Source organism: Babylonia areolata, chromosome 16 (genome assembly GCF_041734735.1).
Source record: "Babylonia areolata isolate BAREFJ2019XMU chromosome 16, ASM4173473v1, whole genome shotgun sequence".
In the NCBI taxonomy this organism is placed as follows: Eukaryota; Metazoa; Mollusca; class Gastropoda; order Neogastropoda; family Buccinidae; genus Babylonia; species Babylonia areolata.
The window spans coordinates 28,072,885-28,097,884 of NC_134891.1; the positions used below are offsets into that span (position 1 = coordinate 28,072,885).

The 25,000-nt window shown below is 44.0% G+C and overlaps 2 protein-coding genes across 3 annotated transcripts in view; one reads left to right on the plus strand and one right to left on the minus strand.

Moving 5' to 3' along the window:
• LOC143290965 (uncharacterized) overlaps positions 1–961 on the plus strand; it is a 1,837-nt gene extending 876 nt beyond the window's left edge. The window contains exon 2 of the mRNA XM_076600547.1: positions 439–961. Within this exon, the coding sequence (XP_076456662.1) occupies positions 624–935 (312 nt within the window). The 5' untranslated portion in view covers positions 439–623 and the 3' untranslated portion in view covers positions 936–961. The remainder of the gene's footprint in view (positions 1–438) is intronic.
• Positions 962–5,926: 4,965 nt separating this feature from the next.
• The window catches only part of LOC143291291 (2-aminomuconic semialdehyde dehydrogenase-like), a 31,568-nt gene continuing 12,494 nt past the window's right edge, over positions 5,927–25,000 (minus strand). The window contains exons 6-10 of one of the 2 annotated variants that reach the window (XM_076601138.1): positions 24,636–24,740; positions 23,340–23,508; positions 20,124–20,237; positions 10,256–10,351; positions 5,927–9,321 (exon numbers count right to left, since the gene is read on the minus strand). In XM_076601138.1, coding sequence (XP_076457253.1) covers positions 9,172–9,321; positions 10,256–10,351; positions 20,124–20,237; positions 23,340–23,508; positions 24,636–24,740 — 634 coding nt within the window. In that variant the 3' untranslated portion in view covers positions 5,927–9,171. Of the gene's footprint in view, positions 9,322–10,255; positions 10,352–15,962; positions 16,449–20,123; positions 20,238–23,339; positions 23,509–24,635; positions 24,741–25,000 lie in introns of those variants that run through there. The other variant, XM_076601139.1, reaches the window with a different exon arrangement.

Sequence of the window (25,000 nt, forward strand, 5' to 3'; positions counted from 1 at the left end):
ATGTCTTCCTAAGAATATATATATATATATATATATATATATATATATATATATAGATAGATAGATAGATATCATTGAGAGCATAGTTTCATGGCAGTTTCTCTAGGCGGAAAACTGACGAACTCCTGGCATGATATGTGTACTGTGAACATTTCAAAGTAATGCAAATCCAAAAAGGTTTAAGAGATAAACGGGGGGAGGAAGTTGGGGGAGAGGGAGGGTGTTTTATTTTATGATTATGATTATACATCCATCAACTTCATCTTCTTTTTTTTTTTTTTTTGGGGGGGGGGGGGGGGGAGAGAGGGGGGGGGGGGGGGGGTAGTGTAACTCATAGCTCGATCTATTTGACACCTCCTTGAAACTGAAACTGAAACTGAAACTGACCCAAACCGTTGTTGTTTCCAAAATAAAACAAAAAAAACAAACAACAACCAGAAAGCTCCCTGCCTGGATGCTAACCCACCTCGCGCTGAAGCCGGAAGTCCGCGGAGAACACCCAACTACCCCAACCACCCACCCACAACAACCCTCCCTTCCTCCCTCCCTCCCTCTCCCTCCTTCTCCCTCACTCTCTCTCCCCCCCTCTCCCCCTCTCTCTCCCCATTCCTCCATCTCCAACGATGAGCATGTCGCTGGCAGCGGCGGCGGCTGAGGGCGTCATCACCCTGGTGGTCAACAACAGCGGTCTGCTGCTCAGCATGCCCGCTACTGCTGCCCCCACCTTACTGGCCGGGCTGGTGATCGGCGCTTCCATGGGCCGCCTCCTCAGCTCCTCTTCCAACAACCAGCAGCAGCAGAAGAAGAAGGAGCAGGAGCAGGAGCAGGAGCAGGAGGAGCAGACGCAGCAGCAGCCCAAGGTTACCAAGCCCCGGGCCAAACCCAAGCCGAGAGTTAAGAGGCTGAGTGTGAACCGCCCTCGCCCGTTCAAGTAGTTTATAAAAGAAAAAAAAAAAAAAGGGAGGGGGGGAGAGGTTTCGGATGGGTGGGTGTTTGTGGGGGGGGGGGGGGGGGGTGAAGCAAGGGGGGGAGGTTGGAGGTGGTGGAGATTACCCCCCCCCCCTCACCCCCCAAGCACCCTCATGCATTTGTGCCCCCATGTTATAACACGTGTTGGCGTTGATCTTTCCGATTTTTTTGTTTTTTGTTTTAACTTCATCATTATCGCTTTAAAATAAGTCTTTTTTTTGAATGTGGCTACGCTGCGAAGTGGGTTACTTGAGGTCCAGTTGACATTCATGGACGCTTGGTGTAGTATGCAACGTCTGTCCGCTTCTGTATTCCTCGCCTTTTGTCTGTCAGACTGTCTGTATGCATATGTATCTCTCTCTTCCTCTGTCTGTCTCTGCGGCCTGTTGGTCCGTGTATATATATATATATAAATAGCATATGTCTTTATTACCAAGCGTACCGGGGTCACAAGGAATATTGGGGGGTTGGGGGGTGGGGGGTGGGGGGTGATAGTACATAACAAGATACGAACATAAATTGAAAATCACACACAAACACACACACTATAGAAATTAGGATACATACAAGTGCATAACAATATAAAAAAACCTTGTGCATACTCACACACTGCACACACACACACACACACACACACACACACACACAGACATATATATATATATATATATGTGTGTGTGTATAGATAGATAGATAGATGGATAGATATACATACACACATATATATTCCTCTCTCTCTCTGTGTACATTTATGTCTGTCTTCCTCGGTCTCTCTCTCTCTGTCTGTCTGCATCTCTCATCTCTCAGTTTCTCCGTCTGTCTGTCTGTTCTGTCTGTTGTGTCTTCAGACGGATGTGTATGTAGCCAGAGCCACTTATTAGAAGTTTACTTCGTCACATCTGATAGAGTTGTGAGCTGAGGAACTGTGTCGGATGAGCGCGCAGCTGCCGGGGCGATGCGCGATGTTGCGCAACAAGGTTCATTCACGTCATGGCGAGAGATGTGTGTCACACAATGATAGGCCTCAAGTGGTGTGTGCTGTGCTGTGTGTGTGTGTGTGTGTGTGTGTGTGTGTGTGTGCTGTGTGTGTGTGTGTGTGTGTGTGTGTGGTGTGTGTGTGTGTGTGCTGTGTGTGTGTGTGTGTGTGTGCTGTGCTGTGCTGTGTGTGCGCTGTGTGTGTGTGTGTGTGTGTGTGTGCTGTATGTGTGTGTGTGCTGTGTGTGTGTGTGTTTGTGTTTGTGTGTGCGTGCTGTGTGTGTGTGTGTGTGTGTGTGTGTGCGCTGTGTGTGCGCTGTGTGTGTGTGTGCTGTGCTGTGCTGTGTGTGCGCTGTGTGTGTGTGTGTGTGCTGTGTGTGTCTGTGTGTGTGTGTGTGTGTGTGTGTGTGTGTGTGTGTGTGTGTGTGTGTGTGTGTGTGTGTGTGTGCGAAGCATGAACCAGTGACACGTAGTGACATGCCAGGGCGGGAAGGGAAGGGAGAGAGGGGGTGGGGTGGTGGTGGTGGCTGGAGGTGGTGGGGGGGGGGGGGGGAAGGGCAGGAGGGGTGGGGCTGGGCGTGTTGTCGTCAAGCGAGACCAGCCTGTACTGGGCCCGTATGCACGTCAAACCCGATTAGCTTATTCGCGTTAAGGGCTTAAACGCGGTTAGCTATTCTGAGCTTAAACGCGATAAGCCCCTCTCCGGTTTTGGTATGTACGTCGCCCTATTCGCGATTGAATAGCTCTCCGCGTTTACGGGGCAGGACACGGCGCGCTATTTATAGATTCTTTGGAAAACCGCGGTGCAGCAGGCATTGCTTTCGGTTTAGACATACCCTCCCTCGTGGAACTACCGCTGGTACGTGCTTCGTCGGTTTTCGTCAGTCCCAGTTTTTATTGTTTGTGTTACTTGCCATGGAGAATTCAAAGCGCACTAGGAAGCCAAATTTCAGTGCTGATGAAATTCTAGTATTTCTGGAAGAGATGCAGGTGGAACGTGCGCTGTTATTCAGCAGTTTGAATCCGAGTGTAACCAACCCTCAGAAGACAGATACATGGAAATAAGGTGAAGGCGTGCATACGGGCCCTGGCGTGTAGAGGAATGGATAAACAGCACAGCACAGAACACGGGGATACTGCTACATAACAGCACTGACGTGCTCTTCACTCGTAAGCCTGCGTGCTCTCCGATACTTCTCACTCACTCACTCACTCATTCCATGGATAGGATGGAATCAGACTCAATTTTAATGTAAATTAAAACTGAACAAGGTTTAAAAGACACGCATGCAAAGTTACATGATACCACGCACACACAAAGAAAGCAAAACAAAATAGATAAATAGTGAACAAGAGATTGAATCACTCCTGCACGCTATGGCGTTTTTGACAGCAGTTACTGATAAACTTCCCAAACAGTCCCACAAGTTTGTCTTCCAGTATTAGCTGACTGGGTTTAATAAAATATTGGAAGGTATTTCTGAATTTTTTGGGTATGAATTCTATTCTAATTTCTTTGTATAATTCGTAGTCATCCTTCCTTTTGCCGGGGATGTTGAAACATCGGCCTTTTCCTTTTTGCTAAATCATGACAGGATATTCTTAATTTGCACAGTGATTGTTTTTGATTATAATTAAGATATCCTTCAAGCAAATAAGGTTCGGTTCTGTATTCTCTTCTCACTCATTCCATGGATAGGATGACGACCAACGTTTCGCTGTGAAATGACCCGACACTGACAGAGCAACGCAGCTAATGTTGGCATTTGTAACTTTCTAATTAGAATTCAAGGGAAAAAAACAAACAAAAACAAACAAACAACAAAGAACACAGTTGAAGTCACATTCCTATCTGTCTGAATGCTATTTACACAGAGAGAGAGAGAGAGAGAGAGAGAGAGAGAGAGAGAGAGAGAGAGAGAGAAACCCAGTTGATGTGATACTTCTATATTTACATTGACAGAGAAAAACACAGCTGATGTTGACATTCCTAACTGTGGTTCGGAAAAACCCCCAAAAAAACAAACAAAAAACCCCACAAAGATCACAGCTGAAGTCACATTCCTATCTGTCTAAATGCTGTTCACACACACACACACACACACACACACACACACACACACACACACACACAGAGAGAAACCCCCCCCCAGCTGAAGTGATACTTCTATATTTACAATTGTGCTTCGTGGAAAAAACACACAAAAATCAACAAAAAACAACCAAAAAGAAAAGAAAACAAAACAAAACAAAAACCACAACAAAACAGGACGCAGCTGATGTTGACTTTCTATCTTTCCAATTGTCATAAGGAAAATAAGAAGACCTAAGAAACATATATAAAACCGAAAAATATATACACTCGATGGAAATGATGTCCATAGCATTTTCTAGAAAATGGTGCCCATACATAAAAATGATTGAAGGCAACGAGGAGGAGTAGAGACAACCACGAATGTAACGTTTGTTCTTTTATTTATTTTTTTCCCTTTCATTTACTTGTTTTTAACAGTGCATGTGACTTTTTTGGGTTTTTTTTTCTTCTCTGTAAGAAGACAGTGTTGTGTCGTTTTCCTGATTTGCAGTTTAGGTGGTGCACAGTGGCAAATATTGTTGATTTCAGATGTTGGTTTTGTATGTCCGTCTGTATGTATTAAATGTTAAACTCGAATAAAATATTTATTAAAAAAAAAGAGGAAAATAAGAAGAAAACAAAAACAGCTGGAATTAAGTGGTGTTTCTATATTTCGTCTTTGTTAACAATAGAAAAAAAACAACCCAAACCAAACAACCACCGCTGCTGAAATGACACTCTTTCTTCCCAATTATGAATAATCAAAAAAAGAAAGAAAGAAAGAAAAAAAAAAGGTTGAAGTGACATTCCGGTCTTTCCCAAAGTGATTGAAAAAAAAAAAAAAAAAACGCAGGAAGAAAAAGAAAGCTGAATTTTTAGTTACATTCCTACCTCGCAATTCTGAATAGGAAAGAAAAACAAAATTAAAAGCGACGTTCCTACTTTTCCAATTGTTACTATATTGAAATATAAACAAAACACAACCCACCCCGCTGCTTCAAAACTAAACTTATAATCTTTCCTTCGAGGTCAATGTGCTTTAGCACATGAACTATGTACTACTAAATATAAATTTCCTTATTAGCTGAAAACCATATACAAAGTGAGGAAAATAACAAAGCAACAAGAACAAAAGGTCCAACCCCATATTAGGAAATATTAAGAAATGTGCCACTGGGCAAGAGTTTTGGAACGGGGAGGGGGCGATAGAGAGGGGTGGGTTGGGGGTGTGGTGTGGGGGCCAGTGGGGATGTGGGTGGTAGGGGTTTGTATGAAGTAAGTCACGAAAGTGGGGGAGACGTTCATTCGCGAATAATAATTTTTTTTTTTTGAGTGGAGTTCAACTTTATAAGCGGATGTACAGGATATTGTATTCGTATACGTATACCTTTGAATTTATGATTTTCAATTTCATCTTGTTTCATTTTTTGGTTTTATGTACATTTTCTCTTTTTTGTGTGTGTATATTTTCTTTTTTCTTATATATATATATATATATATATAAACAAGCTTTTATTCTTTTGATAGAAATAGATTTTAACCAGTTTTCATTCTTTTGATAGAAATAGATTTTAACCAGTTTTCATTCTTTTGATAGAAATAGATTTTAACCAGTTTTCATTCTTTTGACTCTCAAAGCCACACTTACATATTCTTAACCAGACAGAGGATACCATGACACATATCAGGGCAGCTATGTCACTGTGAAGGTCACTCTTTTGTATTCCTTTCAAGTAAAAAGAGACTGTGAAAAAATGTATATGTTGCGTTTTCAATTCGTGTCCACACGCGAATGCATGTGGTGTGTGCGTCGGTGTGTGCGTGCGTGTGTGTGTGCACATTCACGAGCATACACAGGGACGTAAGAGTCATGTTTGTGTATGCAACAGCAGCCCACACATGCCAAAATGAACACAACGAGTTTATTTCCAGAAATTCACATTCACGTCTCTTGACGTGGTATTCACAATCTGTCCAAGGCATTTACGTGTAAAATTCTGTACAAAAAAAGAAAAGAAAAGATACGTAACTATTCTGAATAATGGTCATGATAACAAGAAGCCTGCTGCTGATCAAATACAGTTCACAGTGAAGATCCAGAAGCACACACACACACACACACACACACACACACACACACAGAAGCACACACACACAGAGAAACACACAGAGAAGCACACACACAGAAGCACAGACACACACAGAGAAGCACATACACAGAAGCACACACACACACACACACACAAGCACACACACACACACTCTCTCTCTCTTTCTCCCCCAAATCCGCTCCTGGTTAACTCAAAACGCCAGAGCAACAAAATAACATTAAAAAAAAAAAAAGGGAGAAAAATATCGAAATTTCACAGAAGCGAACACAAATAGGCGAAAAACAAAAACAAACACAGAAGGTACAGAAAAACCTGCAAAAATGCACCAAGCTCAAAAATAAAAAAAAATAAAAAGTTGGAGAAAACCCATCTCCTTTACTCTTCCACCCCCCCCCCCCCCAATCAAAGCTGGACATTTTCCCCACACTGAGAAACGTTGGGAAACCGACAAACACAAATACACCGGCGTCGAGTTTTGAACAAAGTCTTGACAAAAAATTTCATGAATAATACCACGCGTCTGTTAACTCGACAACAAACTTTTTTTTTTTTTTAGTTGGAGGCTTAAGGCAGGATTTAAGAATAACGACAACAAAAACAAACAACAACATCAGTGAAGATAGGTGCTGGTTCATACACAGAGACATTGTTAAAGAGGGTTCACCAGACCTCAGCCTTGTTGCTCCTTTAACTCACTCAGTACGGCCAGTCCTCTCTTCTCCTCTACACAGACCCCTCGGATGTCCAGTGGGTGTCTGAATGACCCAACCTTTAGCTTCCGTCGTCAGAATTGTGGTATTCTTTGTCAACATTCACCTCTTCAGTATGAGAGCCTTCCGCTTGCAATATTTTGATGATGGTAATTGGGGTGAAACGCTGTTAACGTCGTCTCTTTCGCCGTTCGTATGGAGAAAGTTAACTCCGCAATAATAAACTTGTATTTGTATTACTCTTTTTTTGTATTACTCTTTTTTGTTGTTGTTGACACAACAGATTTCTCTGTGTGAAATTCGGGCTGCTCTCCCCAGGGACAGCGCGTCGCTACACTGACAGCGCCACCCATATATATTTTTCTTTTTTCTCTGCCTGCAATTTTATTTGTTTTCCTATCGAAGTGGATTTTTTCTACAGAATTTTGCCTCAGGGACAAACCTTTTGTTGCCGTGGGTTCTTTTACGCGCGCTAAATGCATGCTGCACAGGCGACCTCGCTTTTATCGTCTCATCCGAATGACTGGCGTCCAGACCACCACTCAAGGTCTAGTGGAGAGGGGGTGGGGGGGAGAAAATACTGGGGACTGCCGGTGTGATTCGAACCAGTGCGCTCAGATTCTCTCGCTTCCTAAGCGGACGCGTTACCAACACTCCACTCCATCACCGCGATCAGTCTTTCCGCTGGTAACAGAATCACACCTCACACTCGTTCCGCCAGCCTGTCTTTGTCTACTTCTCCAGTAAGCAAAAGGGAAACAACTGAAGTATCCCTTTCGCAGGTAACAGAATCTCTGACAAACACAGCTGCATTCCTCATACCCTCTGCTGCCCCAGTATGCAAGGGGAAGCAACTTGATTAGCATACTTTCCGCTGGTATGAGGGGAAAAAAATACTTGATTAGAATACTTTTCGCCGGTAACGTAGCAGAATCTCCACCAAATCTCACAGCATTCCATCCCAGTTCTGCCCGCTACCTCCCTGACAAGCAAAGGGAATTAATCAACTTATCAAACTTTCCGCTGGAAACGGAACCTCCACCATACCTCACACTCTAATTCCGCCTGCCTCGTCTACTTCCTCAAAAAGAAAAAGGGGGAACAACTCAGGTATACTTTACGCAAGTAACGGAATCTCTGTAAAAAAAAAAAAAAGAAAAAAAAGAAAAAAAAGTTGCACTTCTCCTGCCCTCCTACTTCCGCAAAGTAAGCAAAGGGGGAACGACTCAGTAAGTATTGGTAACTGACTTTCCATCAAATCTGACATCATTCCTCCTGAAACCCTCTTCTGCTCCAATAAGTAAAGGGAAAACAACATCATACTTAAAAAAAAAAAAAAAAAAAAAAAAAATATATATATATATATATACATAAACACTTTCCATTGGTTACAGAACAACTAAAGGGAACCAACCAAGTATAATTTCCCTTGTGACACGCTAACAGGAAATGAAATAACCGGAAACACTTTCCCCGTGGAAACAGGACAGGACTGAAGCGAAACAGTATAATTTCCCTTTGACATGACAACTGAAGGAGAAATAAATCAATAGTACACTTTCCCTAGGAAACGAGATTGAAGGTAAAATGACTTTTTGTAAGCATCCACTTTGATGACAGAAAACCCGAAAGGGAAGCAACTAAGTATACTCTCCCTTGGAAACAGAAAAAAAAATGAAGAGAAAAAACAAAAAAACAACCAAAAAAAAAAAAAAAAAAACGGAAGGGAAAAAATTCAGTATAATTATTTTTCCCTTGATAAACAGAACGACTGAAAGGAAACAAGTCAGAGTACTTTCCCTTCAGGGGTGTGTGGAGGGGTAAGAGGGGGGGTGGGGTGGGGTGGGGGTGGGGGGTTGGCGTTGCAGGGTGCAGGTGGGGGGGCTGGAGTGGTGGCGAGTGTTGATGGGGGAGAACAACGGAAGGGCGATGTTGAGAGTGGGTGATTTTTTGGGTGGGGGTAGGGGGTGGGTGAGGGTGTGTGTAGGTGTTGATGGTGGGAAGATGTTGAAGGTGGGAGGAGGGGGAAAGAGGGGGGGGGGTATCGAGAGTGAAGGGTGAGGGAGGGGTGGGGGTGGAGGGATGTTGTGGGTGGGTGATAGGATTGGGAAGGTGTTGGTTGGTGTGTTGAGTGTGTGTGTGTGTGCGTGGGTGGGTGGGTGGAAAGATGGGAGCGTTGGAGGTATGGATGTGGGCTCTTGGGAGGTTTTTTAATTTTTTTAATTATTTTTTTTTAAAGCAGGTAGCGTGGTGGTAGTGGGATCGCTTGGGCCAAGGCGTTGATCAATCAATCAACCAATCAATCAATCGATCGTTGAGACGAACGAAGTGATTAACTGTTGTCGATGCAGATGGTCTTCTGCTCGGTGAAGAAGTCCATGGAGTAGTCCCCTCCCTCGCGGCCCACCCCGGACTCCTTCACGCCGCCAAAGGGCAGGTTGAGGTCCCTCACCAGCCAGCAGTTCACCCACACTGTGCCCACCTGACACACACACACACACACACCCACAGGTCACCGTGACATGGTGTTGTGACATTGTAGTTCACCCACACTGTGCCCACCTCACACACACACACACACACACACACATCACCGTGACATGGTGTTATGATATTTAGTTCACCCACACGGTGCCCACCTCACACACACACACACAGGTCACCGTGACATGGTGTTGTGACATTGTAGTTCAACCACACGGTGCCCACCTCACACACACACACACACACACACACACACACACACAGAGGTCACAGTGACATGGTGTTGTGACATTGTAGTTCACCCACATTGTGCCCACCTCACACACACACACACACACACACACACACACACACACACACAGGTCACCGTGTCATGGTGTTGTGACACTGTAGTACATGCATACACACATGAGCACGTGCTTGAGGCGCGCTCATACACACACACACACACACACACACATGCATGCTTGAGCGCACTCACGCAAACGCATTTGCACATTCACAGACACACAAACACAGACACATACACACACGCGCGCGCGCGCGCGCACACACACACACACACACATACAGCGAGAGAGAGAGAGGGGGGGGAGAGAGAGAGAGAGAGAGAAGCAGACAGACAGACAGACAGAGGGACAGAGAGACACAGAGAGAGAAGCAGACAGACAGACAGACAGAGACAGGAACACAGAGAGAGAGAGAGCAAGCTTAAAACAACGAACAATTTACGTCACTACCAAAAAACACAAAACCCCACGGGCACACGATGACACGATGAACTCTTGTGTGTCTTCGTCTCATCAAGAAGCAGCAAAAGGGCTTGTCCATTTCGTTTTGTGATGTATATATTGTAAATTAACCCCCTTACCACCCACCATCACCTCCCATACACCGCTCCCACCCCCCTCCCCTCCCCTCCCCCTCCTCACCTTCAGCCGGTGAGACATGCGATGAGCTGTAGACAGGTCCTTTGTCCACACACTAGCGCACAGACCGTACTTGACGTCGTTGACGCGTTCCACCACCTGCAGAACCAGACCCACACATCACATTCAACCCCAGGTGTGCCCTTTCCAACCCTCAGCCCGGGACCTGAACATTTGAACCTACTACTTGCTGAAGCTGGTTCCTAAACCATTTTGAATCTGCTACTCCTAGAGAAGGATCCGAAACATCTGAAAACGTTTTGCTATCTTAACCTATTATTCTGTGAAAGTGTGACCCGCACTATTTGAACATAATTCTAAACTAGAATCCCCCAAATCTTAACTCACTCAGTACGGCCAGTCCTCTCTTCTCCTCTACACAGACCCCCTCGGATGTCCAGTGGGTGTCTCAATGACCCAACCTTTAGCTTCCGTCGTCAGAATTGTGGTAATCTTTGTCAACATTCACCTCTTCAGTACAAGAGCCTTCCGCTTGCAATATTTTTGATGGTGGTAATTGGGGTGAAACGCTGTTAACGTCGTCTCTTTCGCCGTTCGTATGGAGAGAGTTAACCTATTACCCCTGAAGTGGTAGGACAAAAGAATTTGAACCTGTTACAACAAAAGGATGATCCAAACTATCTGAACATAATTACTTCTGAACAAGGATCCCAAACACCTGAATCTATCACTCTTAAAGGATCCCAAACATCTGAAGCTATCACTCCTGATGAAGGATCCCAAACATCTGAAGCTATCACTCCTGATGAAGGATCCCAAACATCTGAACCTAGCACTCCTGATGAAGGATCCCAAACATCTGAATCTATCACTCCTGATGAAGGATCCCAAACATCTGAAGCTATCACTCCTGATGAAGGATCCCAAACATCTGAAGCTATCACTCCTGATGAAGGATCCCAAACATCTGAATCCATTTCTCTTAAAGGATCCCAAACATCTGAATCCATTTCTCTTAAAGGATCCCAAACATCTGAATCCATTTCTCTTAAAGGATCCCAAACATCTGAATCCATTTCTCTTAAAGGATCCCAAACATCTGAATCCATTTCTCTTAAAGGATCCCAAACAATATCTAAATCTATTACTCCTTAAACAGGAACCCAAACATCTGAACCTGTTACTGCTGACGAAGGGTCCGAAATGTCTGAAACGATTACTTCTGAAGAAGGATCCCATACAACTGAACCTACTACTTCTGAAGTAGGATCCTAAACATTTGAACCAACTGCTCCTGAGATACCAGGAACGAAACTCTTTGAACACAATACTCCTACAGCGGCAGGAACCAATTTTATTTGAAACTGTTACACATTAAGGAGGCCCCAAATTATTTCAAACTCTTACTCCTCAAGTTGGCTCCGAAAAGCATATGACACAATTATTTTTGTAGCAAGATTCCGAAAAAATTGAAATTACAATTACACTTCACAGTCTGTCAATATACACGTGCATACAGAATGGACGATAAATCTGGATGTAAGCTGGGAGTGTTTTACCTTTCCATACAAATGCCACAAACTTTGAAAACAACAACTCAAAACTAGAAACTGACAGAGCAATGCTCATGTCATGTATAAGACTCCTGTACTTACCTTCTCAGCCTTGAGACGAATCAGCTTCCAGTAAAGAAGGTATAATCATTTCAAAACACTCTGGAATTGCTACCAGGAAAATGAGATTCCTCCGTTACTTACCTTTATGGATAATATCATATGTTGTTGACATGGAGATTCAATGATTAAAACGTACCTGTTGTTAATTTCAGGAAACAAGCTGTATCTTAGATATATCTAAATCCAGCATATATACAATTTTCAGGTTGATTCAGAATTTAGGTACAGTCTCAAGATACTCCAATGTTGTTTGATGTATGTTCAACTAGGTTTTAGAAGAACGCAATGAAATCAAATAACATAATCAATAAAACAAACTTTCATGAGAAACGAAATGTAAAGTGCAGCAACAGAAGTATGATATTGTATGTTAAACAAAATAGTTAGCAGACATCAGATTAACACCTTTATGACATAAGGGAAGAGAAAAATATTCCAAATTGTATAAAATGACAAGTAATGATGCTTTTATCAGCTGTGATTTTGTATGATATTATACAAACCTTGGTCTGAAGAAATTACACTGAAAATATGTAAAAGCATAAAAAAAGAAGAAAACAAACGAGAAAACTAGTTAGTACAGTGTGTTATCATGATACAGAAATAAAATACAGCAAATAACAGACATGCAAAAGCTGTTGCCTCTACAATCATGTTTAATATGTGTCTAAGCAGCAGTTGCCAAGCTTTCTCTTTATTATAGAAATGTGTTCTGTGTAAAACGTGTCCTCTGTACGGCACACCAGTCTATTTTCTAGTTCTTGATATGCATTCATTTGATGATTTTGAGACATGTCTACATTGTCAAAACATCAGTATCATTTAAGAGTTGGAAATTTGGGGTAAGAATTCTGCAGTACAACTAAATCGTTGACTTTTTTTTTTTTTATCTTCCCGGTGAATTCAACAAACCACTTCATTATTAATACTCACTGTAAACACAGTTCATCTGAATACATATCTGAAATGTCTCATTGATAAATGAAATATTTCATCAATGAAATGCCGTACTTTTTACATAAATATGATCGTGATCTCTGTTGTTAGAATAACTGTTGCACTACAACCTTCCATACAAGAAACAGGACAATTATTCTCTGACAAGTGACAATATTTCAGGCTCGTTCGTAACAAGACAATACTTATGCAACCAACTGAAAAGATACTGTTGTGATCAAATTATCAATGGAAGCGGCATACTTTTAAACGACTATGAATAGGATTAAATATTCCTGGAATTAAAACAGTAGTTTTCTGAACACATTCCATTGTTATAATTTGCAAATGATAACTGTCATCAATTAAATATATCAGATTTACCCACCAAAACAGCCATATCCTGCAAAATGACTTGTCTCCACGTAGTCTATGTTTTATATTCTCAGACTAGAGATATAGACCAAAATGTGGTTATTCATCGTAACTACGAAGAGGCACATTTCAGAAAGTTAGCAAATCGCAGACGATAAAACAAAGGGACTGTAATCATCATGCAGCAATTATCTCCCATTTCTTCACACCCAACTGGGACCAGCTCTCCACACGTTGTGGTTCCAGCTGTCAGCTTCTTTACAATTTTGTTTTTTCCAAACTTGAGTGTGTAAATTTCAAAGTTAAACACAAGCTTTATTCGGCAGTCAGGTTGTCCCCAGGCCGTGAGAAAGTGCTCGAAATTTAAGATGCACAGCAAAACGCATTGCATTTGAATGTACAATACTTATTTTTCCATAGAAGAACATCGCTGTACAGAACTGTGCTGCCAAAGTGCATAGATCCCTGAATGAATGTGCCCTGTATAGATCCCTGAATAATGTGCCCTATCTGTAGTGTCAATAAGCCATGAGAACTAAAAAGACAGTTGCGAGTAAAGTTGTTGATTTTAAAAACAAATCAATGTGTGTGTGCAGCAGCCACCCTGTCCTTACCTGCAGATAGAACAAAATGTTCAGAAATAACTCTCTGCTACCCAGTCCTTCAAGATGGGAGGACGATTTGAAAAGTCACCCTTCCTGTCAACTATTTCTGACTAGAATGTCAAGTTGAAAAGTCACTATCTGCAACCCAGGCCTTCCAGAAGTTTGGACGAACTGAAAAGGCACTGTTCCTGTCTCTTCCTGTTAACTGTTTCAAGCTGGAAGGTCAGTTTGGAAAGGGCACTGTTCCTGTCAACTGTTTCAAGCTGGAAGGTCAGTTTGGAAAGGGCACTGTTCCTGTCAACTGTTTCAAGCTGGAAGGTCAGTTTGGAAAGGGCACTGTTCCTGTCAACTGTTTCAAGCTGGAAGGTCAGTTTGGAAAAGGCACTGTTCCCGTCAACTGTTTCAAGCTGGAAGGTCAGTTTGGAAAGGGCACTGTTCCTGTCAACTGTTTCAAGCTGGAAGGTCAGTTTGGAAAGGGCACTGTTCCCGTCAACTGTTTCAAGCTGGAAGGTCAGTTTGGAAAGGGCACTGTTCCCGTCAACTGATTCAAGCTGGAAGGTCAGTTTGGAAAGGGCACTGTTCCCGTCAACTGATTCAAGCTGGAAGGTCAGTTTGGAAAAGGCACTGTTCCCGTCAACTGATTCAAGCTGGAAGGTCAGTTTGGAAAAGGCACTGTTCCTGTCAACTATTTCTAGCTGGAAGGTCAGTTTGGAAAGGGCACTGTTCCCGTCAACTGATTCAAGCTGGAAGGTCAGTTTGGAAAAGGCACTGTTCCCGTCAACTGATTCAAGCTGGAAGGTCAGTTTGGAAAATCACTCTGTTACCCAGTACTTCAAGAAATTTGAGCGAATTGAAAAGTTACTCTTCCTGTTTCTGGCTGAAAAATCAAATTGAAAAGTCACTCTCTGCAACCCAGTCCTTTCAGATGTTAGGACGAATTGAAAAGTCACTCTCTGCAACCCAGTCCTTTCAGATGTTAGGACGAATTGAAAAGTCACTCTCTGCAACCCAGTCCTTTCAGATGTTAGGACGAATTGAAAAGTCACTCTCTGCAACCCAGTCCTTTCAGATGTTAGGACGAATTGAAAAGTGACTCTTCCTGTTTCTGGCTGAAAAATCAAATTGAAAAGTCACTCTCTGCAACCCAGTCCTTTCAGATGTTAGGACGAATTGAAAAGTGACTCTTCCTGTCAATTGTTTCTAGCCGGAAGGTCAAGTTGAAAATCCACCATCTGCTACTATCAGTAGAAAGCTTCAGTGTTTCTCTTTGCTACCCAATCCTCCCAGCTGGTAGGATTGTTTCAAAGCCACTTTCTCCTATCCACGTCTCCCGGCTGACAAGAGAAATTCAAGTCACTCTCTGAAACCCAGTCTTTCTAGTTGGTAAGTCAAACTCAAAAAGTTATTCTCTGCTACCAAGTCCTTACAACAACAACAAGAAAGTTTTAAAAGTTTTTCTTTTGCTGAGAGATATGTCAAGTGTCTAGGTCATTCTTGCTATCCTATCCTTCCAGGTGTTAGGACAAGTTGAAAGGTCACTCCAGTTTACCAGTCTCTTTCCAACTGGTAATAATGCCCCCATATTCGCTGTCTGCCATTACTAGTTCTTACAGAAGAAAGGAAAACGTGAGCATTTCTTTGTGATACCAGATCAACCCGCCTGACAGTGCACGTTCTGCAGGCACTTATATTGCCAAGGGTTCTTTTTTTTTCAGTGTGCAAAGTGCATGCTGTACACTGGACAGGACCGAAGTGTCTCGCCTCATCTCAACGACTAGACGCTCAGTTTGGTATTTTTCCAATCAAAGCAAGGAGAAAGGGCAAGGCCGGGATTGGAACCCTGACCATGGATACTGTATTGGCAAACAGTCGTCTTCAGCACTCTGTCACATTCCTCGTTCTGCACTGTGTTTTAACCCTGTCCTTAACGGTAGGCACAGGCTGAATCCTCATCTGCATCATCAAGCTCAGTTCTGGCTGGCAGAGTTCAGACACGGTTTTGTACAAAAGTAGCCCCCTTCTCTTAGCTCGTAGACACGGCAAAAAAACAAAACAAAACAAAAAACAAACAAACAAAAAAACCAAACAAACAAACAACCCCCCCCCCAAAAAAAAAAACAACAACAAACAAACACCCAACAAACAAACAAACAAAAACCCCACAAAAAACCCAACCCCAACCCCAGACTGTGCTGTTCTTGCTGTAAAGGGAAGTCCACAGTCTCACAATACTACCACCTTAGTGAAAGGAACATTCTAAGTGTTCTTGTCATACATCTTTGGTGATTTTTTCTGAATCAATTTCCTTGTATTTGTATTCGTGTTCGGTGGCCAACCTCGGTAAGAAAAAAAAGAAAGGCTAGGCTCAAATGAGTCCTTAAACAATTCAGGACATCCTCTTACAGATAGTTTAGAGTTACCATGTGTTATCAAACCATTTCTGTGCATTTGGTTTTTGGTTTGGTTAAAAGCTCCTCAGTCCAAAGACGTGCCATCAACCTGCTAACTGTTCTGAAATGTGCATCAAACCTTAGACTTGCATAAGGAGAATACAGATCTCATGAAGGGCTCTGTCTGCTTTTCTCCTTCTCAGTCGCTCATTTCTCTCCCCTTTCTCCAAATTTCTCACGGTGAGGGGCCATTCTGGAAGAAACGGCATGTGTTAAGGAAGAAAACGAAACCAAAACACGTGGATGCCATCTAAGGCCCTGGTAATGAGAACGACACACGGTATACAAGGGTTCCTTCTGTTTTGCTTTGTACACGACGTTCATCAATGTTTCGCCACACGAGACGACAATTACGAAACCTTTAAAAACGTTACTTGTTCTTTTTTTTTCCCTTCAGATTCACAATGTCATTTTGCCTTTCTTTCTTTCGTTCTTTCTTGTTTTATGTCTTTACTTTTGCTGGCATCATTCCACGCAAGTGACATGAGACGGATTTGCAAAGGAATCAGTGACAATCAGATAAAAAAAGGGAGGGAAAATCATTCCCTTTTCACTCTCGCATCAATTAATCTCGACAAACATTGCACATGGACTCTGCTCGGGTCGTCGTCGTCGTCTTCTTCTTCTTCATCGTCCTCTTTAGCGACCGCAGTTATCATTGTGATTATTCTGTTATATTCTCGTGGCTGTATCAGCATGGTAACATTTCTGATCACAGTAATAATGATGAAAAAGTTGTTGAGAAGAAGGTAATTAACGAAAAAAAAAGACTTTTTTTTTTTGGTATCTCGCAATGTGAAGGAACCCTGCAAGGTATCAAAAACATGCCATCTTTATATCGATGCCGTCAGTTTTTTTTAGTTTTTTTTATTCACATGTAAACTATTGTCTACAACTAAAACAGACAGGAACGCTGGTACCAGAGACTTGTGCTTTGTGTCATTTATCAGGGAACTGTGCAATTCATTCACTTGCACTCCAAACATGGTCTGCATGATAATATTAAACTTAAACTTCTGGTGTTTATTTTTTACGAAGACAGGTGAAGTATGCATATGTTGACAGCTGAGTTGCTAACTGGATACACTGCACACTTAGTGAGCTAGAGCGGGATAAAGAAGTAGGAGTAAAATTGGCGTATTAAACGAATCTTTCTTTTCCGTAACGCACACACACACACACACACACACACACACACACACACACACACACACACACACACACACACACACACACACACACACACACGCACACACACACGCACAGGCACACACGCGCAGACAGACACACACACAAACGTACACACACACACACACACACACACACACACACACATGCACGCAAGTGCACACGCACTACCATTACATTACACTTTATCCAAAGCGCTCTACGTTTAAAATTGATATACAAAGGTTACTTTATGATGTTTTGTGTGCAAAGCGTTATGAAAGTGCAATGAACATAAACAAAGTCATAACCGACACTACAGCAAAGGCACCGCCAAAATGATATGAAATTTCATGCACTTTTAACTAAGGCACAATCACAGAGCCATTATCGAAACAATAGCATTGGCATTAGCAAAATGACTTCAAAGTCTCCGGGCTTTGACAAAAGAATTATCAAATGTCATTCAAGTATCTGGACCTTAAAAAAAAAGCGATGATGATTGTCATAAAAAAACTGAAAGTTAGCAAAGGTATCAGATGACATTCGTGTTTGAACTTTAACCAAAGGCATGGTCCGCCATTGATGTCTAATGACTTGAAACATAGGCATTATCTTCTTCTTCTTCTTCTGCGTTCGTGGGCTTCAACTCCCACGTTCACTCGTATATACGCGAGTGGGCTTTTTACGTGTATGACCGTTTTTACCCAGCCATATAGGCAGCCATACTCCGCTTTCGGGGGTGTGCATGCTGGGTATGTTCTTGTTTCCATAACCCACCGAACGCTGACATGGATCACAGGATCTTTAACGTGCGTATTTGATCTTATGCTTGCGTATACACACGAAGGGGGTTCAGGCACTGGCAGGTCTGCACATATGTTGACCTGGGAGATCGTAAAAATCTCCACCCTTTACCCACTAGGCGTCGTCACCGTGATTCGATCCCGGGACCCTCAGATCGACAAGTCCAACGCTTTAACCACTCGGCTATGGCGCCCGTCAAAGGCATTATCAAGTATCCTTAAAAATAGCATTAACGACGGCGTGGTCAAATGTCATTAAAAACCTGGACTTTCGCAGCAGCATGATTCGATGGTATTAAAGCCCCGTGTTAGTGGCAACAGCAATTCGGGTGAGAAAGATACACAGGGGAGGTAACCTACTTCGGGAGGTTATCGGCCGTAGCTACTTTCGTTTTCTCCGCACAGGCGGGTAATAGTTTGCACAGGACAGGAATGTCAGACCCCTGCCGGAGTCTGCACTAGTGGGTCACGGTTAAGTATGAGTAATTCAAATTAAAGTAATTGCATGCAAAACCAAGCCAGGCAGAGATTAAGACAGGACACTATGAAGTGGTTATGAGCAAAGTCTTTTTTTTTTTTTTTTTTTTTTTTTTTGGTGCGCTTGTGAGGCCATCATCGCACGTTCTGTCCTAAGGTTGTGTTCTCAGTCTTAACAGTTATGTTCATCTGTAACATAAAGACTGTTCATTTTTCTCTTGTACAGTTTATCTCCCTTCACATGCTCGAATCGCACACTCAGCATTTTAGAAAAAACGATTCTCTTTCCGAATCTCTCCCAGCGTAGTAGATGCCGGAGCATTTTTCAGTTATAATTGTACACGCCCGCGCATTTTCGTAACTCTGCACTCGTACCCCCTTCCCCCCCTCCACCCCCCCACCCCCCCGTCTCCCCCACCCATTCTCTCTTTTTCTTTTTCCTCCTTCCCTCTCTCTGTCGGTCTCTCTCAGTGCCTCTCTCTCTCTCTCTCTCTCTCCGTGCTTTCCATTCACGTACATACAGGCCTACACATACATTTGTGTTCTCAAGTCAAATCTGAATTCCCGTTCACTCTGTTAAAATCAGTTTGAGGCGATAATCCAAAAAAACGGGACGGCTGCTGACGATTTCAGTTACTGCCTATCATTATCCGTTACCGAAGTTGTCTACTATCGTAAACTGCTTGTTTGTGTTATTGACGGAACTTGGCTTTTTGCGGTGTTGATTTCATGGTGTTGCTTTTATGTTTATGAGAACCCTGTTGTGGCCTCTTGGAGTTGGTTAGGCGATAAAGTACAATGAAGATATATACATCACTGTATCTCAAATGGGTTCAGAGAGCCCCCCCCCCCTCCCCCGCCCATCCTCCCACACCCTCCCCTCTCTCCCGCCCACTAACCTCTTTAGTCTTTTGTTTTCCTTAAAGAAACGAGTTTGTTGGCTTTTCAGTTCCATGTAGCAGGGAGGGTTATTTTACGTGATAAAGTTTTCAAAGTGTTAAACACACACACACACACACACACACACGTGCGCTCCTAATATCACTTAAGTGGAAAGACGTTAAACTGAAGACACACGTGCGCGCACACATTAACACTCACTCACACACACACACACACGCACACGCACACTCCCTCCCCCTCCTCCCATCTTTCCCCCCTCGTCTCAAAAAGCGTCATGAATGGTTAAACATCTACGTAACACAACAACCCCCTCCCCCCCACCACACCCACAGAAAACAACAACAACAACAAAACAGCACAGACATAACGACAACCCCCCCCCCCCTCACCACACCCCTACCCTCCCCACCCGCCCCCCAACGCCCCACCACCACCACCACCTCCTTCTTCCCCGAACTCTTAAGCCTTATTTACAACAAGCCTTGGAGCCCAACAGCACGTGAGAACTGATTTACCTCTCGCTCCGTGTCAAAGGGAACCACACAGGTGACAGGACCGAATATTTCCTCCTGCATGGCCGCACACTTGTCTTCAACGTCGGTGATCACCGTCGGGGGGTAGAAATAGCCCTGCACACGAACAGGTAAAACATCTGGAAATTAACAAACAATGAGGCCAGGAGATGAAATGGCCAGTCCTCTCTTCTCCTCTACACAGACTCCTCGGATGTCCAGTGGGTGTCTCAATGACCCAGCCTTTAGCTTCCGTCGTCAGAATTGTGGTATTCTTTGTCAACATTCACTTCTTCAGTATAAGAGCCTTCTGCTTGCAATATTTTGATGGTGGTAATTGGGGTGAAACGCTGTTAACGTCGTCTTTTTCGCCGTTCGTATGGAGAGAGTTAAATAGTAAAGAGTGGTAACTCTCTCCATTCACAAGATACACAACTTCAAGTCAGTGCGAGCTGCTTACGCTACCGATTCAGCTTGCACACAGGTAAATAAAAGGTACATTGGAACAAACCCAGACACTTCCTCAAAAAACGGAAGCGCCGGGCCTGTCCTTATACCGATCATTTGACATGTGCACACAGCAGCAAAGACAGAAGAAATGTGCAAACACAAATTAGCTTTTGAAAGTTAATACTTCTTCGTTCGTGGGCTGCAACTCCCACGTTCAAAGAAAAGAAAAAAGACGAAAAAAAGAAAAAAAAAAAAAAAAAAAAAAGAAAAAAAAAAGGAACACGAATCATGTTATATATATATCTATCACCATGGAAAAGATGGCGGTCAGAACTAATAATAATGAACATAATATCTATAACAGTGACAACTACTTCTTCTTCGTTCGTGGGCTGAAACTCCCATGTTAAAAAAAAAAAAAAAAAAGGAAATATGAATCATGTTATATATATAATTTAGGAATATCTACAATGACAACAACTACTTCTTCTTCGTTCGTGGGCTGCACCTCCAACGTTTCCTCGTATGAACACGAGTGGGGCTTTTTCGTGTATGACCGTTTTTACCCCCGTCAGGTAGGCAGCCATACTCCGTTTTCGGGGGTGAGAGTTAATGCAAAAAAACAAAACAAAAAAAAAAAGGAATGAAGGAAGGGAGGAAAGAAGGAAGGCATGAAGAAGCGAAGGGAGGAAGGAGGGAAGGAAGGAGGGAAGGAAGAAGGTAGAAAGGAAAAATGGAAGGAAGGAGGGGGCGGGAGGGAGGTGTGAATAAAGGAATGAAAAAAAAGTGATCTGGGAAAAAAAAAGTGTTTGGGGAAAAAATAACTTCATGCAAAGAAAACCTCTCGAAAGGAAGGAAGGAAGGAAGGAAGGCAGGAGGGAGGGAAGGAAGGGGGAGGGAAGGAAGGAAGGGGGAGGGAAGGAAGGGAGGAAGGAAGGAAGGAAGGAAGGGGGAGGGAAGGAAGGAGGGAAGGAAGGAGGGAAGGGGGGAGGGAAGGAAGGGAGGAGGGAGGGAAGGAAGGAAGGAGGGAAGGGGGGAGGGAAGGGAGGAGGGAAGGAAGGAAGGAAGGAGGGAAGGGGGGAGGGAAGGGAGGAGGGAAGGAAGGAAGGGAGGGAAGGGGGAGGGAAGGGAGGAGGGAAGGAAGGAAGGAAGGAGGGAAGGGGGGAGGGAAGGGGGGAGGGAAGGAAGGAAGGAAGGAGGGAGGGGGGGAAGGAAGAGAGGGTTGAAGGGAGAAGGAAGGAGGGAAGGAAGGGATGGAGGGAGGAAGGAAGGAAGGAAGGAGTAAGGAAGGAAGGAAGGAAGAGAGGATGGGAGGGAAAAAGGAAGGAGGGAAGGGAGGAAGGAAGGAGGGAAGGAAGGGATGGAGGGAGGAAGGAAGGAAGGAAGGAAGAGAGGGTTGGAGGGAGAAGGAAGGAGGGATGGAAGGGATGGAGGGAGGAAGGAAGGAGTAAGGAAGGAAGGAAGGAAGAGAGGATGGGAGAGAGAAGGAAGGAGGGAAGGGAGAAGGAAGGAGGGAAGGGAGGAAGGAAGGAATGAGGGAAGGAAGGGAGGGTGCGAGGGAGAAGGAAGGAAGGAAGGGATGAGGAAGGAAAGAAGGAAGGAAGGAAAGGGTAGGATAGACAAACAAAATTACTAGAGTCCTAAACAGACTCAATATGGATATAAATAACACAGATACCATAGATTCATACACAGACTCGCCAAGGATGCACGCACAATATTGCCAGCTTCATAAACGCTCTCACCCTGGACACACGAACAAAATTACAAGTTAAAAATAAAGAAGAATAGAACAGAATAGAATAGAATAGAATAAAAATAAAATGAAATAAAACAGAATCAAAAAAACAAACAAACAAACAAAAAAACAACTCCGCATGGATGAGGGAACAAGATTACCAGATTCATGAATTCACCATGGATACACGAACAAACTTGCCAGCTTCATAAAACAAACTCATATGGATGCATGAGCAAAATTACTCGCTTTAAAAACAAACTCACTGTTGATACACGAACGGAATCACCACAAACTCATAAAAAAAACACACTCGCCATGGAAACAGGAATAAAGTCACGGTAGATCCATAAACAGACTTCACCACAAGCTCATTAAACAAGACTAGCCGCCAACGAATCATACAGAGACTCGCCAGGATTTTCACAAACAAAATTACCATAGAGAGAGGAATGATGGCCTAGAGGTAACGCGTCCGCCTAGGAAGCGAGAGAATCTGAGCGCGCTGCTTCGAATCACGGCTCAGCCGCCGATATTTTCTCCCCCTCCACTAGACCTTGAGTGGTGGTCTGGACGCTATTCATTCGGATGAGACGATAAACCGAGGTCCCGTGTGCAGCATGCACTTAGCGCACGTAAAAGAACCCACGGCAACAAAAGGGTTGTTCCAGGCAAAATTCTGTAGGAAAATCCACTTCCGATAGGAAAAACAAATAAAACTGCACGCAGGAAAAAAAAAAAAAAAAAAAAAAAAAGGGTGGCGCTGTAGTGTAGCGACGCGCTCTCCCTGGGGAGAGCAGCCCGAATTTCACACAGAGAAATCTGTTGTGATAAAAAGAAATACAAATACAAACAGACGCTCCATGGGAACACACAAGTCATATACTGACTCGCAACGTAAGGGAGCGATGAACAGACTCGCAAACAGACAGACAGGCAGGCAGACAGACAGACACACACGCACACACACACAATCCCTCCCCCCCGCCCCAACACACACACACCCACACATACCCACAAGACAGACTCACCCCAGCGCAGCGCTGCGGCAAACGCTGGTACAGGTCCTCAGCCATCTGGTGAACGGCGGCTCCATGCTGGCGGGCCCCCTCCACCGCCGTCTGGATCTTGGTCAGGTGGGCCTTGCTCACCACCGCCCCCATGAAGTTGTCCTCGTTGGGGTCGCCCACCGTGAGCTTCCTGGCAGTCAGAAAGAAAGAAGAAAAAAAAGAGAGAGAGAGGAAGTGATGCTGAAGGTGAAGGTAAAGGCAGGGAGGGGAGAGAAAGGAAAGAAGGAGGGAAGGAAGAGAGGAAGGGAGGGAGGGAGGTAGGAATGAAGAGAGGGAGGGAGGGAGGGAGGGGAGGGGGGTAGGAATGAAGAGAGAGAGGGAGGGAGGGAAGGGAGGGAGGGAGGAAGGGAGGGAGGGAGGGAAGAAGAGAGGGAGGGAGGGAAGGAAGGGAGGGAGGAAGAGAGAGAGGGGAGGGAGGGAGGGAAGGGAGGGAGGAAGAGAAGGAGGGGAGGGAGGAAGAGAGGGAGGGAGGAAGAGAGGAAGAGAGGAAGGGAGGGAGGAAGGGGGAGGAAGAGAGGGAGGGAGGAAGAGAGGGAGGAAGAGAGGACGAGAGGGGGGGAGGAAGAGAGGAAGAGAGGGAGGGAGGGAGGAAGAGAGGGAGGAAGGAAGAGAGGAAGGGAGGGAGGAAGAGACTGAGGGAAGGGAGGGAGAGGGAGGGAGGAAGAGACTGAGGGAAGGGAGGGAGAGGGAGGGAAGGGGGAGAGAGGGGAAGGAAGGAGGGAGGCAAGGGAAGGGAAGAAAATATGGTAGGTAAGAAGGTGGGAAACAAATAAAGAATGAACGAACGAATAATGTTCATGAGAAAGGGGGGGTGAGGAAAGAAGGAAAGAAGGAAGGAAGAATATAATCATAAAGAAAAGGAGGAGGAAAGGAGGAAAGAAGGAAAAACGGAAAGAAAGAAAGAAGAAAGGAAAGAAGGACATAATGCAAGAAGGAACAAATGAAGGAAAAAAAAGGAAGGTAGGAAGGCAGGAAGAAGAGAAGGAAGGTTGGAAAGAAGGAAATTTTGAAAGGAAAGAAGGAAGGAAGGAAAGAAAGTATGAAAGAAAGAAAGGAAAGAGGGAATGAAGCAAGCAAGGAAGGAAGGAAGGAAGAAAAGGAAAGAAGGTATGGAAGAAAGAAAGAAAGAAAGGAAGGAAGGAAGTAAGTAAGTAAGGAAGCAAGCAAGGAAGGAAGGAAGCGAGGAAGGGAGGAAGGAAGGAAGGAAGGAAGGAATCATAAAAAAAACACCCAAAAAACCCAAAAAACCCCACTCACTTTGCTGCCTCCACAAACCGGTCCAGGAATTCCTGGTAGATATCCCTCTGGACGAAGATGCGACTGGTGCACAGGCAGATCTCCCCCTGGTTCAGGAAGCTGGACCTGTGTGGAGACACACATACGTACTTGTAAGCGTGCGCACGCGCTCGCACACACACACACACACACACACACACACACACACGCGAGCGCCGCGCGCATTCACATATACACACGCGCGCATACACATATACACGTGTTTTTTTGTTTGTTTGTTTCTTTTTAGCAAGGCAACTGGATCTTGTTATATGGCTAAACTGACATAGTTTTGAGCAGGTCTTCATAATCATGATCCACTGTGTTGCTTGATGGTTGGGATTTGT